The 17,339-nt window shown below is 46.8% G+C and overlaps 1 protein-coding gene across 3 annotated transcripts; it reads right to left on the bottom strand.

Moving 5' to 3' along the window:
• Positions 1–1,087: 1,087 nt before the first annotated feature.
• LOC133136587 (V-type proton ATPase subunit H-like) lies at positions 1,088–13,856 on the bottom strand. 3 transcript variants are annotated; one of them, XM_061254220.1, is made up of 14 exons: positions 13,737–13,856; positions 12,761–12,910; positions 12,120–12,219; positions 11,873–11,962; positions 10,998–11,111; positions 8,469–8,573; positions 7,415–7,471; positions 5,912–6,009; positions 5,300–5,492; positions 4,817–4,995; positions 4,361–4,486; positions 3,777–3,878; positions 3,394–3,507; positions 1,088–1,221 (listed from the first exon to the last, which is right to left on the bottom strand). In XM_061254220.1, exons 2-14 carry the CDS (start codon positions 12,862–12,864, stop codon positions 1,158–1,160), a joined length of 1,446 nt encoding a protein of 481 aa, XP_061110204.1. In that variant the 5' UTR covers positions 12,865–12,910; positions 13,737–13,856; the 3' UTR covers positions 1,088–1,157. The 3 variants fall into 3 exon arrangements, with proteins under 3 accessions (XP_061110204.1, XP_061110202.1, XP_061110203.1); XM_061254218.1 differs by lacking the exon at positions 13,737–13,856 and adding an exon at positions 13,120–13,236; XM_061254219.1 differs by lacking the exons at positions 7,415–7,471; positions 13,737–13,856 and adding an exon at positions 13,120–13,236.
• Between the last annotated feature and the right edge of the window lie 3,483 nt (positions 13,857–17,339).

The following is a 17,339-nucleotide window of genomic DNA, read 5'->3' as shown; positions in this document are numbered from 1 at the left end:
AATGATCCAAGAGATGAGGGGGCATCCTTCAGCACACAGACTCAGTCTGTCTCAGACACACTCTCACACACACACACACACACACACTCGCACTCACACAGTCAGACAGACAGTCAGACAGAGACAGACAGACGCACGCACACTCACAGTCACACTCACACTCACACTCACACTCACACAGTCTGGGCAGGTTGCTGAAGTCCGGAGCTGAGCGAATGATCAGGTCATAACCAGTAACAGCAGCAGAACGTAGGAGAACAGAGCTGAAAATGTCTGGGGCTCATCCACAGATGCGACGCTCCCCCAAAACCCGCCGGAGAAAGACCACGCAAACACGTGTGAGTGCGTTAAGTTAAATGACTTTATTTCATCGGAATGGATACATCTATTGTGGCTAAGAACTCTGACATAAATAATCTGTAACATAATGTACAGTCAGTGCCACAGGAACCCGTGTGACATCACCACGTAATTCAGAAACAGTGTAAACACGCAGAGATGGGCTGAACACAGCACAAGACATGTCACAAATGAGACCCCACCCCCCCACCCACCCCCACACACACACACGCGCAGAGATGGGCTGAACACAGCACAAGACACATCACAAATGAGACCCCACCCCCCCACCCACCCCCCCACACACACACACACACACGCAGAGATGGGCTGAACACAGCACAAGACACATCACAAATGAGACCACACACACACACACAGCAAGGGGTATAATGAGCGTGTGTGTAACAATCATACGTGTGCATGTACACACACACACACACACACACACACACACATACACACAATCACATGAACACAGCAACGGGCACAACAAATGTGTGTAACCACGATATATCCACACACACACACACACACACTTGCACAGAAACACACACAGAAACCCACACACACACACACTCTCACACACACACACACTCACACACACACACACACACTCTCACACACACTCTCACACACACACACACACACACACACACACACACACACACACACACACACTCACACACACACACACTCTCACACACACACACTCTCTCTCACACACACACACACACACACACTCTCTCTCTCACACACACACACACTCTCACACACACACACACACACACACACACACACACACACACACACACACTTTAGCTCCTGGCAGAAACGGCTGCGGGCTGCTCTGATGACTGCAGCTGTTTGCCCAGATATTCCCTGAGAGAGAGAGAGAGGGAAAGAGAGGGAGGGGGAGAGACGGAGGGGGAGAGAGAGGGGGAGAAACAGAGAAGAGAGTTAGAGAATCCGTTGCATCACCCTGGTGGGGGCTGCACATTGGTGGTTGAGGTGAGCTTCCCCCTCATCACTGATAAAAAGTGAGAAAAGTGCTGTATGAATGCAAGGAATAAGCATGAGCAATAAGTGATGTGCAGTGTATTGATACGGTGCATTTATACAGTGTATTTAGACGGTGTATTGATACGGTGTATTATACGGTGTATTGATACGGTGTATTATACAGTGTATTACACGGTGTATTTATACGGTGTATTATACGGTGTATAATACGGTGTATTGATACGGTGTATTTAGACGTGTATTATACGGTGTATTGATACGGTGTATTATACGGTGTATTTATACAGTGTATTTATACAGTGTATTTATACGGTGTATTATACGGTGTATTGATACGGTGTATTGATACGGTGTATTATACGGTGTATTTAGACGTGTATTATACGGTGTATTGATACGGTGTATTATACGGTGTATTGATACGGTGTATTATACAGTGTATTTATACGGTGTATTTATACGGTGTATTATACGGTGTATTTAGACGTGTATTATACGGTGTATTGATACGGTGTATTATACGGTGTATTGATAGTGTATTGATATGGTGTATTATACGGTGTATTGATACGGTGTATTATACGGTGTATTGATACGGTGTATTATACGGTGTGTTGATATGGTGTATTATACGGTGTATTGATAGTGTATTGATACGGTGTATTACACGGTGTATTGATACGGTGTATTATACAGTGTATTACACGGTGTATTTATACGGTGTATTATACGGTGTATTATACGGTGTATTGATACGGTGTATTATACGGTGTATTTAGACGTGCATTATACGGTGTATTGATACGGTGTATTATACGGTGTATTGATACGGTGTATTATACGGTGTATTTAGACGTGTATTATACGGTGTATTGATACGGTGTATTATACGGTGTATTTATACAGTGTATTTATACGGTGTATTTATACGGTGTATTATACGGTGTATTATACGGTGTATTGATACGGTGTATTGATACGGTGTATTATACGGTGTATTATACGGTGTATTGATACGGTGTATTATACGGTGTGTTGATATGGTGTATTGATACGGTGTGTTGATATGGTGTATTGATACGGTGTATTACACGGTGTATTGATACGGTGTATTATACAGTGTATTACACGGTGTATTTATACGGTGTATTTATACGGTGTATTATACGGTGTATTATACGGTGTATTTAGACGTGTATTATACGGTGTATTGATACGGTGTATTATACGGTGTATTATACGGTGTATTGATAGTGTATTGATACGGTGTATTATACGGTGTATTGATACGGTGTATTATACGGTGTGTTGATACGGTGTATTATACGGTGTATTGATACGGTGTATTATACGGTGTATTACACGGTGTATTTATACGGTGTATTATACGGTGTATTATATGGTGTATTGATACGGTGTATTATACGGTGTATTTAGACGTGTATTATACGGTGTATTGATACGGTGTATTATACGGTGTATTTATACAGTGTATTTATACGGTGTATTTATACGGTGTATTATACGGTGTATTGATACGGTGTATTGATACGGTGTATTATACGGTGTATTTAGACGTGTATTATACGGTGTATTGATACGGTGTATTGATACGGTGTATTATATGGTGTATTGATAGTGTATTGATACGGTGTATTATACGGTGTATTATACGGTGTATTGATACGGTGTATTATACGGTGTGTTGATATGGTGTATTATACGGTGTATTGATAGTGTATTGATACGGTGTATTACACGGTGTATTGATACGGTGTATTGATACGGTGTATTTATAAGGTGTATTGATACGGTGTATTATACGGTGTATTGTACGGTGTATTATACGGTGTATTTAGACGTGTATTATACGGTGTATTGACACGGTGTATTATACGGTGTATTGATAGTGTATTGATACGGTGTATTTATAAGGTGTATTGATAAGGTGTATTGATACGGTGTATTTATAAGGTGTATTGATACGGTGTATTATACAGTGTATTTGTACGGTGTGGCAGCAGGACCCACCAGTTGTGCACCATGAGCTTCTGCACGGCCAGCAGGGCGTTGTAGCGGACCTGCTGGTCCTCGTGGTGCATGTGGTTCATCACCAGCTGCTTACCGCCCAGCTGCTCGATCACCCTGAAACACATTCACACAACGTCCACATAACGTTAGGTTAACACAGTCAGGACTCAATAACATGAACACAACACTCACATAACGTTAGGTTAACACAGTCAGGACTCAATAACATGAACACAACGTCCACATAACGTTAGGTTAACACAGTCAGGACTCAATAACATGAACACAACACTCACATAACGTTAGGATAACGCATGTGGTACAGGCTGCTCCATTAGGCTGGCACATCACCTTTTTCAGGTCGTTCAGAAACATTCTCGTACCTCTTCCCTCGAGGGTAGTGCCGCACGTACTCTCCCACATCGTGCGCTGCCACGGCGATGACCTGGGGGTCGTCCGACACCTCCAGCAGCTTGGTCAGGATCCTGCGACCGCAGCCGACCCAAAACACGGTCAGAATGACCCAGTCCCTCCCAAAACATGCAGACGTCAGAACGACCCAGTTCCCCCAGAACGCGCGGTCAGAATGACCCGGTCCCTCCCAAAATACACGGTCAGAATGACCCAGTCCCTCCCAAAACACACGGTCAGAATGACCCGGTCCCTCCCAAAACACACGGTCAGAATGACCCGGTCCCTCCCAAAACATGCAGACGTCAGAACAACCCGGCTCCCCCCAGAACGCACGGTCAGAATGACCCGGTCCCTCCCAAAATAAACGGTCAGAATGACCCGGTCCCTCCCAAAATAAACGGTCGGAATGACCCGGTCCCTCCCAAAACATGCAGACGTCAGAACAACCCGGTTCCCCCCAGAACGCGCGGTCCGAACGACCCGGTTCCCCCCAGAACGCGCGGTCCGAACGACCCGGTAACCACAGCGACCGCAGCAGCCCCTCCCCACTCACTTCAGCAGCTCGTAGTTCTTCTCGTTCAGACGGACCGCGTTCTCCCGCCAGAACTTCTCCGACTTGTGCACGGGGCTCCACTCCAGCCGGCCGGACTTCAGCTCCGAGCTGTACTCATCGAACGAGCTGGAGCGCGGGAGGAGAGAACCTCAGAACCCGGAGGACAAAGGGGGTAGAACGTTCGGGAGGAGAGAGATAACCTCAGAACCTGGAGAACGTTTGGAGAGAACGTTCGGGAACCATATACTATTGAATGAGGTGTGCTTTGTCAGGAACAGGGTTGGGCAGCCCTGCTCTAGCTGTTGAATGAGGTGTGCTTTGTCAGGGTTGGAGTGAAACCCTACAGGACAGTAGAGCTCTCGACACAGGGTTAGGCAGCCCTGCTACAGAGACTATGTCCCCCAGTTTGGGGGATATTGGGCGCGGTGTGCGGAGCGGCCAGTAGGGGGCGCTGACCTGAGGTCCTGCACGCTCTCTCCCAGCCGCTCCAGCAGGAAGGTGATGTCGTCGGAGATGTCCTCGTCGTCGTACTTCTGCTGCTCCAGGTTCTCCAGCTGCTTCAGCACCTTGCACTGGATCATGGCCAGCGCGTACTCCTGCCGGGTCTCCCGCTCCGCCGACTTCTCCAGAAGGTTCTGCAGGCACGGAGGGGGGGTCACGTGACCGCTGACATCACAGCAGGCACGCTCTGTCCAAAGCAACCCGCATTTCCCTTACACGCTCTCGGCCTAATAGCTCAGGGCAGCGGCAGGAGCACACCAAACCTGACACGCATCTATTTTTGGAGTAAACACACGCAAACACCGGGAGAACACACCGCGCGCAGAGAGGACCTGGCCAGAACTCAACAAATTAACAACCTCAAATATTATTCAAAGCACCACAAAGATAACTAAGACGTTTGTTTGTTTGTTTGTTCGTTCGCTCGCTCGCACTCACCCTGAACGCAGCGAGGATGATCCTGGTGACCTTCTCCTTGACGGACTCCTGCAGGATGTCGGAGAGCGCGGGGACCACGTTGTAGCGCCGCAGGCTCTCGCACAGCTGGGGGTTGAAGGCCAGCAGCCAGATGCAGAAAATCATCTGATACTGCAGCTGGAACCCGCACTTACTGCTCAGGACCGCCGTGATGCTGCAAAACAGGCAGAAAACTACATTTCCCACACACCCTTACTGCTGAGGACTGCGGTGATGCTGCAAAACATGCAGAAAACTACATTTCCCATATACTCTTACTGCTGTGAATGGCATAACATGACCTGATGTCATGCAACATATTGTAATGTAAAAACACAATAGTATAATATCATGAATATAACATAACATACAAGAAAGAAATGTCATAATGAACATGCAAGACAACTCAAGGGAAGGTAAAATAAAAGAATATAATTAATTTTGCATTACATAAAATAACCAAACGAATGTAACATGATTAGCATAACATACTGTAATGCATGTAACAAAATGATTCATTGCTGTGAATAAATATAATGTAAATAAATGAATAATAAATAAAATAAAGAAGAGGGCCCTGAGGCCCTGGCTCACCAGGTGACCCCGTCAGCCTCCACCCAGGAGAACCTGTACTCATTAATCCTCAGCATCAGCTGCAGACATCCTGCCACACACTGGACATACTGGGAGCTCTGGGACAGAGAGAGACCAGTGACACACACTGCTCATACTGGGAGCTCTGGGACAGAGAGAGACCAGTGACACACACTGCTCATACTGGGAGCTCTGTGACAGAGAGAGACCAGTAACACACACTGGATGTACTGGGAGCTCTGGGAGATACAGAGAGAGACCAGTGACACACACTGCTCATACTGGGAGCTCTGGGACAGAGAGAGACCAGTGACACACACTGGACATACTGGGAGCTCTGGGACAGAGAGAGACAGTAAAAATATATATGCAAAATACAATAATCTACACAAATATCCATTAGCCCCCATTAAAGATTCAAAGGAGAAGGGAAATTGAGGTTTTATCTGCGTAAGAACCCAAGGCTTTGAATTCGGGTACTGATGCTCAAGACCGAGTTATTCACTCCATAATGAACCAGGGCAAGAAACAGAGACAGCTTTCAGGACAGGATTTAATTTTATTTCATAACATTTCACTCATGTCAGTCGAAGCCGAAACGAGCGCTTTCAGAACAGAATTTCTGCGATTTCAGTCAAAGCCACACCACCACACAGCACAACAACCTGAGCCAGGCACATCACAGGACAAGACCACAAGCAGCGACTTTGGGAAGAGAGACAGAGTTCAGCAGAGATTAACCTGAGAGAGAGAGAGTGTGCATTATTCAGGCCAGAAAAAACCAGAGACAGTCCAGGACATGCAGAATGCTCCAGAACACACAAGAGTTCCAGAACATGCACAGCGTTCCAGAACACACAGAGAGTTCCAGAACATGCACAGCGTTCCAGAACACACAGAGAGTTCCAGAACATGCACAGCGCTCCAGAACACACAGCGGGTTTCCAGAAGAGAGAGAGTGAGAGAATAAGAAGGGAAAAAGAAGAGGAGAGGAGACAGGAGGCGAAAAGGAAGAAATGGTTACCACTGTTAAAGAATCAGAGTTAGCAGTGAGTGTGTTATTACATTTTTTGTTTCACAGGACAGTTATGAAGCTGTTGAGAAAAGAAAGCCCTGGAAATACACACACACATGCACACACACGTGTCTTGCACTCACATACACACACACATGCATGCACACACGCATGCACACACACACACACACACGTGCGCACACACGCACACATGCACACAAACATGTCTTGCACACACATACACACAGACATGCACACACACACACTAACTCTGACACATACACACAGGCGCACACATGCACTCTCTCACATGTGCGTACGCGCACACACACACACGCACACACACACACACACACACACGCACACACACACACACACTCCAGAGGAGAGGACAGGCAGCAGTGAGGCAGAGCGGCAGAGCAGGAGGACAGGGGCATTCCCAGGCTGAGGAGAGAGAGTCAGGGCACCACAGGGAGGCACCGTCTTACCTCACTGTGAGACATGGCGATCATTTCTGCACCTGACACACCTGTCACACGGAGCTTCTAACAACACACAAAACAGCGCCGTTTAAAACCGAACGCATGAGTCACACAGACACACACACTCTCTCTCTCTCTCTCTCACACACACACACACACACACACACACACTCTCTCTCTCTCTCTCTCTCTCTCTCTCTCTCTCTCTCTCTCTCACACACACACACACACACACACTCTCTCTCTCTCTCTCTCCCTCTCTCCCTCTCTCACTCTCTCACTCTCTCACTCTCTCACTCTCTCACTCTCTCACTCACTCACTCACTCACACTCACACACACACACACACACACACACACACACTCTCTCACATGTTTACACACATGCACGTTTACACACACGCACACTCACACACATACACGCGCGCACTCGCTCGCACACACTCGCACTCAGCTAAGAGCTGCAGCTCCGGAGAGACTAAAATAATCATAGCACACAATTTTGGCTTCAGCTGAAGATCCTGCATTTCCAACATAAATACGCATCACTTCCTGTAAAGACCACATGAGCATGAGAAGAACACCGGAAATGACGTGTCGCTCTGCCAAACTCCCGACGGCTCCATTTTGTTTTAAGATATGCAGGTGGAGGAGAACTCATGCAAGGAAAGGGGCTGCCACTGATATCACTGACCAATCAGAGGCTCACTTCCTGTTTTACATCGGGTCTCCCTTTCACCTACATACAGTTTGTGATGCTTCTTAATTTAATTTTAATTTAATTTACAGCTTCTTGACTGCACGTTGAATGAAGCCACACTGTATTTGGACTTTAATTTTTTTTTTTTATAAAGAGTCAGCCATCTGGTGGATCTAGCGCTATATCTATGGTAGTATCTGCGGGTTCACAGTGAAAAGGTCATAGGTCATAGGTCAGAGGCTTGTCTGAGGCAGGGGCACACACCTGGGAGCTGAGCTGGGTTTAATATCTATGGTAGTGTCTGCGGGTTCACAGTGGAAAGGTCATAGGTCAGAGGCCTGTTTGAGACAGGGGCACACACCTGGGAGCTGAGCTGGGTTTTGATCCAGTTGAAGTAGTAGTTCAGGTCACTTCCCTCCATCAGCTCCCGACCCCAAGCGGCCAGCTTCGCAATGATCGTCGCCGCCTGATAGGACACACAGCACAGGTCAAAGGTCAAAGGTCAAAGGTCAGGTAACTCCTCCTTCCCTGTCCCCACCCCCGTCTAATGCTGTATTCACGTAGTGTCGGAAATATCGTATTCAAAAGTTGTGAGCACATGACCGACACAACAAGGTCATATTTCCATGTCTACTTAAGCGCATTCATATTTTTGGTGCATATTTACTATTGTTTGTTAGCATTTAGCACTAGTATTTTAGCATGTTATTATTTTTGGTTTACCTGCTACAGCTTTTTTAAAGCGAGCAAGCCCAAGCGCATGAGATGTTGATTGAAAAAAAAAAATAATATACGAGCCACAAAAACAACATGCTTCCATCGTGCGTCCATTTTCTGCGTTTATTTCCGACCAAGACCACTTGAAAGTGTGACAGGTCGTAATTACGAGGAGCTCACACACGAACGCGGGATCGCCCCTGCGCCTGTGGCTACAAAACGAGACGGGCCATTTTCACACCAATGTCCCAGGGCGGCCCATCGCCGCTAGCCTGCTTCACAAACGTACTCGCCCATCACCGTGTGTACCCTGGTTCGGCTTCAGCAAACGAAGGCAATCTGCCCCTTTCCAATTCATTTAATTCCCTGAAAGGAGAAATCTATTTTCACCAAACGCAAATCTTTACCACGGTCTAAAGTGCAGGGCACTCTTTAGGTTGTGTTTGTGTGCATGTTTGTCTCCGTCGACTCCGCGGCGGTAGAACAATGGAGGTGGATTTACAAAGTCAAGGGCGTCAGCCATTTAGCCGCGTTTCGCACACAGATAATATATTTGCCACTGCCATGGCAACCTGTTCACCTTTCCATGGCCAAGCACAGAGGGAATGTTACTCAAAACGGCACAGGCGTACAGTGTCGCTTCGTTTGTTTTTCCCCCACACAGACCACGCTTAAACGCGGCGTAAGCGAAAAGATCGGTTTAAACTGTGATAGTAAATTGTGTCAAAAGTACCACGATTTTCAGCTGACCTGGTTAAAGTTTATGTAGACTTTCACAACGCAAAGGTCTCTGTGGGTCACTAGTATTGGGTTTTATGGCAGAACGTTATTTTTCATGCGAGCTGTCAAGAGTAATTTAATAATAAAAAGTATTTGATGATAAAGGCGAGAGTCCTCAGTCTTCAGCTGGGAACAATATGGGTTTAAACATCGGGTTTCCAACTCACTGTCCACCCACAGGGGAGAAAAATTAAAATAAAACCAGCCCCGCGATGACAGTGGCGAACCCAGAGAAATATTCACACAGCGTTGCACAGAACACCTCTGAAACACACTCAAACCTCTTCGCCGTCTTTCACGTTACACATTCACAACGCCACATACCATAGTAAAGACATTCTCAGCTAACATAAGCCAATCGCGTTGTTACAAATAGACTCGAAAGAATGTCGCAGGGCGCCCATGGTACGGTCCCGCCCTCAGTGACGCCTGGAAGGCAGCAGGTTCGGGCTCAGCCAACCACAGATTACGCGTACATACTAATTCACTGGCAGCTTTTCTTGAATGTATTTTTTTAAATCAAAGCTATCTGTATCTATGTTACTGAGCTAGCTAGTTTGCTAAGCTGTCGCTATTAAGTTTTCTAGTTCTCCAAGCTTCCGCCTCGCAGACTTCACTGAGGGAAGGACAGTACCTTGGGCCTACAGAATGTGGGTAGTGCCGCCACCTACAGGACAGAATAAATAAGATCTGCGCTTATTTGTGACAGGAGAACGCCGCCGCTGCACATATGAAACGGGAACACAAAAGGCGTGTGCTGTACGTGCATGTTGCATGTTTATATATTTAGTGAATAAAGCATTTTTATACTCGATGCCACCCCATGAACCTGAAGTACTGACCAGGACTTGCATCCACGGCTCAACAGTACAAATGCATTGGTCACAATTCTGCGTTTAGTAATTGCTCATATACAGGGTTAGGAGCACAGAAGAAAGCTAAGATGACACAGCTGGCAGCAGTGGTCAGCATACAGGGCAGTCCATAAGTATTTGGACAGTGGTACAATTTTTGTTCTCTTGGCTCTGTAGTCCAGCACATTGGACTTGAAATGAAACAATAAATGTGAGGTTAAAGTACAGAGTGAGCGTATTTACATAGATATGGAGTGATCCATGTAGGAATCGCATTACCTTTTACATTTTAGGGAACCAAAAGTAATCGAGATAGTTAAGGATAAATAGAAGGATGTGAATCACATTAAAGGTGACAGTCTGCACTTTAACCCCATACTCATTTTTTCATTTCAAATCCAGCGTGCCGGAGCGCAGAGCCAGAAGAACAGAACACGTACCACTGCCCAAACACTCACACTGCGAGTGCACTGTGTAAACATTCAACACGACGCCGATAGCACGATAGCACGATAGCACCGGTGGGCGGACGCACTCACCATGTGGACAGTGAACAGGTCCTGCCGGTTCAGCATGGACAGGAAGTGGGACCAGGCCGTGCTCTTGGTCTTCTTGGCGTAATCGAAGAAGATGTTCACCCTCTGGTGGTTCTCCTGCGTGGGACAGAAGAGTGGAGACGCCGAGACTAAAATACCAGACGGGCATTGCAGCCTCAAAATGGCTTCCTTGACTGTCGTTGGCTCTGGGCCTCATCTTGACAAATACCAATAACAGCCTTAAAAGCGTAGCATTAAGACTAGATACTGAAAGCCTTCTTCCCCCTGCACCAAGGAAGTGATTGAATACACCAAACTATTCAGAAAGAGCTGAGAACCCAGCCGTCCAATTACTTTTGGTCCCCTAAAATGAAGGGACTATGTATAACAAGGGATGCATGTGAGCGGTGTGTGTGTGTGTGTGCGTGTGCATGCGTCTGTGTGTGGCAGCAGTGCGTGTGTATGTGTGTGTGTGTGTGTGTGTGCGCGCATACGTGTGTGTGTGTGTGTGTGTGTGTGTGTGTGTGAGCGGTGTGTGTGTGTGTGTGTGTGCGTATGTGTGTGGCAGCAGTGTGTGTGTGTGTGTGTGTGTGTGAGCGGTGTGTGTGCGTATGCATGCGTCTGTGTGTGTGTGTGTGTGCATATACGCGTGTGAGCGGTGTGTGTGCGTATGCATGCGTCTGTGTGTGTGTGTGTGTGTGCATATACGTGTGTGTGCGTATGCATGTGTCTGTGTGTGTGTGTGTGTGAGCAGTGTGTGTGTGTGTGTGTGTGTGTGTGTGTGTGCGCATACGTGTGTGAGCGGTGTGTGTGCGTATGCATGCGTCTGTGTGTGTGCGTATGTGTGTATGTGTGTGTGCGCATGTGTGTGTACATACCTGCAGCATGTCGTTGATGAGGGTCAGGATGTACTGCACGGTCTGCTCTTTAGAGATGTGAGCCATCAGGTTGAGGAACGTCTTCGCACACTGAGAACAGAAACACCAGGGAGGCTAGTGCACCTGCTCACACATACACATACACACACACACACACACACACACACACACAAGCTGCACTCTCACACAGATGCTCACCCACACACACACACACACACACACACACACACACACAATCACTGGTTACCTGATGCCCTTCGTTGGACAGAATGGCCTGTTTCTCTTCTGCACGAGCCATCTCAAAGCGCTTGATGAACTCACAGTCCTCTCCAGAGATCATCTGCCCCCTGAAACACATGGACATGTGGATGTTGTGGTCACTCAATGCAATGCAAGGCGAACACTATGTCAGGGTAGGATTAATGTAATACCATACTGCAATCACTTCATGTAGTATTAAAGGTACAATAGGTAAGATCTTTGTGTGAAAACATTGTTACAAGACCATTGTAAATCCCTTCCTGTCATTGAAAGAGGCTCAGTGACATGTTGACTCATCCTCTGCCTGAGTTTATAGTCCTTAAATTCGGGTTTCAAAATATGCAGTTGACGCCAGACACTGTACCAAAGCATTGTATAACCGTACAATAATTCCAGCTCATTGGTTGAAAATCCGTTCTAATTGCCACAGCCAATGGCGTTTCAACATCAGCGCGTTAACAGAGAAGGGGGAGGGATAAACAGTGTTGTGGTTTGAAGGAGTTTGTTGCTGCTATTCCTCTCTTGACCGTTAGAAGTCCGAAATTACCTATTTCTACCTTTAACGTCACTCACTGTGCGTGTGGGGGACTAGTGTTATTGACAGTAGGTATTAAAAACATCACTCACTGGAGGTAGGATTGCCAGTTGACCTTGTTGGCCCGCACCTCCGCAGCTTTCGCGGCGATGATGTTAGTCGGGACGGCAGCGTCCACCGCTCCTCGGATATCCATCCTGAGATCTGGTCCGTTTTCTCTCCTGTCGTTGCAGCTCAAAAATCTGCGGGTTTTTTTTTATTTTTTATTTTTTTACACAGGTTAATATACAGTCCGATCGCACACAGCAATGCGCACATCCGGTGTCAATGTAAAACACTCGCAGCACACGCAAGAGAATATGTAGTAACCTCGATTAAACATTTGGACAACCTTGGGCTGTATTAGTAAACGTGTCTTTGGACTGTAAATGGTACAAAACTGTATTCGTACCTTGCAATGTCTTTCCAACAAGGGCACTGATCTAACATTAGACTGGATTAAAGGTGATGCGGTGTTGAACCCATCACTGATAGCAACAGAGCCCCATAAACCCTACGTAATCGACAGAAAGAAAAACGGGAGTTAAACCAATGTCCTGCCGACTAGACTAACGACGTGATCGAGATGCATCCCATAGCTACATCACAGTACGCACGACAGTATTTGAAATCGACTTGTGCCCTTCCTAAAACAGGTTATTAGCCTCAATAAGAACGGGGGATAAACGTTAACTAGACAAACGCCATATCATCGCTGCATTATACCATTAGCTACTTTCACAAGGAACGGCAAACAATTTGCATTGCAAACGCAGTAGCAAGACAGCTAGATACCTCTGGGAAAATGCTTCGCTATTAGCTAGCTGCCTCGCTAGCCATTGCAATGCAGATAGTAATTCAATTGGCCTTGCTTAAAATGCGTCTTTTCAGACGCAACATCGTCGGCAAAAACGTTCATCAATGAACGCTCAATTCTTTATTTCACAGCACACAAGCACATCAAATGCTATATTACGTTATCCGTATTAAATAGTCGAAATTAAAATAAATAGTAGCTGTTCCTCTTACCACTGGTTTCTCAGTTGACAGACACAGCTACGTCACGCTTGGTCATGTGAGAATGAGACGCAGTCACGTGACAGAAACAGGATGTTGTTGCTGTAGTTAGCTGCTGCTTCAAGTGACAAATATTTTCTGTATGTGAGAGAAATACTGTATGTTCTCTCTTTCCCCCCCAGATATTCGACGTACATTTCCGTGGAATAAATTGTACAGTTGATAAGCGGCTAGTGTAATATGCCCAGCTGGTAAAATAAGAAAAATCCATGCGCTATTATTGCTATTCGACTAGTCTACAATAGAAAGTTCGAAACCAACCCATAAATCCCCCAAAAATCCCCCAAAATAATACAGGCAAGGAGGACTAGAATAAAGCAAACACTTATAAAATGCAGAATATTTATATCAATGATAATACGTATTTTTGGAGTTGGTTTCTAATGAATGGTGAAGATCATTCATCGACAGCTGCCATATTCACACTTATGCTGCGAATGTACCCAAAGATAAGCTGTTTTCAGTTCTTCTTTCATTTTGGTTTTAGTTCCTGTTTCAATGTTTACTCTGCTGTAAAATCCAGCTATGCCAGCTCGATAAGCTTGAAAATGGAGCTGGTCAAGCTGATTATAAACTGGTCTCGCTGGGTATAAGCTGGTAAACCAGCGAGTGCTGGTAGCTTGTCTGAGCTGGTAGCTGTTTCAAAAGATAGCTTGAGTTGGTCAAACCATGTAAAGCAGGTCAACCAGGTACCAGCTGTTTCAAAACATAGCTTGTGGTGTTTTTTTCAGCCACTATCCAAAAGCAGGGGCCAACCCCTGTTTCCCAATGTTGGGAAAGTTGTCTGATTCTCGCTGAAAACAGTTTTGATTCCTTACTTTCAAAACCACACCTCTCATCCGGATATTTTCTGGGCACACAGATGTACATGGGTGAGAGTGTGATGCTGCACACCAAGCAAACATGGGCATGAACATGCTAATTGTTTTAGTTTGAAGACACCTTAAACACCATCTTGTTTGCAGCCACACACAAACATGCATGTACACACACACACACACACACACACACACATGCACGTTTTCAGCGTACAGACAAGCACTCACACACACACATACACACACACACACACAGCTCAGACCACTAGGGCTAATCTGCTTAGCCAGTGAGATGTTCTAAAGTCTACTGAGGATCAGGAATACTTTCAGAAGGAGGAGCTAATCCAGCCTGCCTTGCCCTGTCCTGCCCTGCCCTGCGGCGAAAAAACATCTCTCCACTGCGCTGGTCAGGACAGGAGCTGTCGCACCCTCTCTCAGCCCCCTGGGGTTCGGGGACGGGAACGGGTCAGTGTCGCCGTGGTGACAGCAGCGGGCTCGGGGGGCCGTGGGGGGCGTGGGGAGGGGAGGGGGGGGTGTACATGTGGCACCCGGGGCAGGAGGGGTGCGTGCGATGCCTCAGGTGCGGTAGACTCAGACTCCGCTGGGACGCGGGGGCCCTGGCCGTGAGCGGGGACCGCGGCAGCGCCCTCCCCATGTGGAGGCTCTCCGCAGCCCGCCGCTACGATGACGGGAACCGCACGCCGGAGAACTCGGACAGCGAGGCCGAGGAGCGCCCCAACGAGGAGGTGCTCACCCTCCAGGTAAGCTCAACCCACACCTGCTGCTCACCTGCCGTTCACCTGCTGCTCACCTGCTGCTCACCTGCCGTTCATCTGCTGCTCACCTGCTGCTCACCCGCTGGTCACCTGCTGGTCACTTGCTGCTCACCTGCCATTCACCTGCTGCTCATCTGCTGCTCACCCACTGCTCACCCACTGCTCACCTGCCATTCACCTGCTGCTCACCTGCCATTCACCTGCTGCTCACCTGCTGCTCACCCGCTGGTCACCTGCTGGTCACTTGCTGCTCACCTGCCATTCACCTGCTCACTTCTGTAGAAGTGCTGAGTGTCTGATACTTGATCAGTGCTTTTACTCCTGATATGCTTTATTAATACAGAGCCAGGTCACAGTGGTCCCCCTGACCTGCTGGTGTGTCATTCAGGGGCATGAGGCCTGGGCCTAAGCTTAAAGCAAAGCAGGATTACTGAGTTAGCCACATGACTGTAACCCACCCAAATCTGGAACAAAAAAGAGCTATTCCAGGTTTTACTCAGTGTGGTTATCCAGCTAACTCAATAATGCTACTTTGTAGAACAGGCCCCTTGTATGTTTGCTTGTATGCTTAATTGTACATTGTAAAAAAAAAACATAAGCATAACATGAAGTAAGAGTAAGAGAAAACAATGCTGATAAAACAAAATAATATAATAATATGGTTATAAACAATGCAGGGATCGGGCTAGAAACCCAGAAGGGCTTTTACGGTGGCTCACCCTCAATAATACTACTACTACTACTACTAATAATAATAATAATAATAATAATAATAATAATAATAAAAATAATAATAATAATAATAATAAAAATAGAATCAAGAAAGAGAAAAATATACCAACAAAAAAGGAAGTGAGGGCGCAGAGCAGAGAGGTATTCTGCCCACAGTACATCCGTGCACAATGCCAGGCCTTCCCATGATCCAGTCCCTCTGACTGATGTGTTGCCACGACAACAATGAAAACCTTTCTGGAGGACTGTGCAAGAGAAGTGCTTCCTCTTCACTCATTCCATTACAGAACCCGCGAAGAAGAAGAGCCTGTGATAAGGACACTCAAATCATTGTTATGTAACAGCTCCTGGTCACACGGGAGAATGGAGAACATATCTGTGAAAACTGCATGGATCAAATGAAAGTCTTTTTGCAATTAAATCATTTCATACGGCACGCTGAAAGGCATTTTCACAAAGTGTAAGAAGCACAGATGTCACGGTTCACAGCAAATATTGACAATCTGTGCTTTTTCTTTTTTTCTGTCGCCTCATTAAGAAGATCTCTACCGGAAGTCTTAATGTACTATTATTTCTTGAAATCCCAAAGCTATTTATGGAAGCATTTCCACTCTGTGAAGGATTAAGTGGATTACACTGCAGCTGGTTGGGCTGTGCTACAACAGACAGAGAAATCTTAGCAGAGAGAGGGAGGGGGGGAAGAGAGAGAGAGAGAGAGAGAAAGCAGAAGAGAGCGAGAAAGAGAAAGCAGGAGAGAGAGAGAAAGAGAGAAGGGGAAGAGACGGGGGCAGGGATAGCAGTCTCCTCTAAAAACAGCCATCTACGATTTTCCGTTTTCCCAAAAACACAAAACGGCACACTGTGAGTATGGCCATTCTGCTGCAGTCTGAGCTGAGCTGCTCCTGTGGGCGTACAGCGTGAAGCTGCAGTCTGAGCTGAGCTGAGCTGAGCTGAGCTGAGCTGGCCCTATGGGTGTACAGCGTGAGGCTGCAGTCTGAGCTGAGCTGAGCTGAGCTGGCCCTATGGGTGTACAGCATGGGTCCCTCCAGCAGAGACTCTCCACCCTATGCTTCATCAGCACCGCCGAGCCGCCTGATATTTTTCGGCTGATATTTTTCGGTAAACAAAGATCTCCTGGAGCCCGGAGCGAGAGAGGAACAACATGCTCCTATTTTCAGCAGCTGGCCTCTTTCACACCACGATGATTACAGAAACACGCAGTTCTGCCC

Source organism: Conger conger, chromosome 9 (assembly GCF_963514075.1).
Source record: "Conger conger chromosome 9, fConCon1.1, whole genome shotgun sequence".
Lineage (NCBI taxonomy): Eukaryota > Metazoa > Chordata > Actinopteri > Anguilliformes > Congridae > Conger > Conger conger.
This window is presented reverse-complemented; position numbering and strand designations above follow the sequence as displayed.

Bases quoted from the DNA above. Each gene is read 5' to 3' on its own strand.
- LOC133136587 (XM_061254218.1), bottom strand. From the start codon at position 13,157: ATGTTAGATCAGTGCCCTTGTTGGAAAGACATTGCAAG. The intron at 12,911-13,119 runs GTACGAATACAG...AAAAACCCGCAG, and splicing joins TGTTGGAAAGACATTGCAAG to ATTTTTGAGCTGCAACGACA. The intron at 12,220-12,760 runs GTGAGTGATGTT...CATGTGTTTCAG, and splicing joins AACTGGCAATCCTACCTCCA to GGGGCAGATGATCTCTGGAG.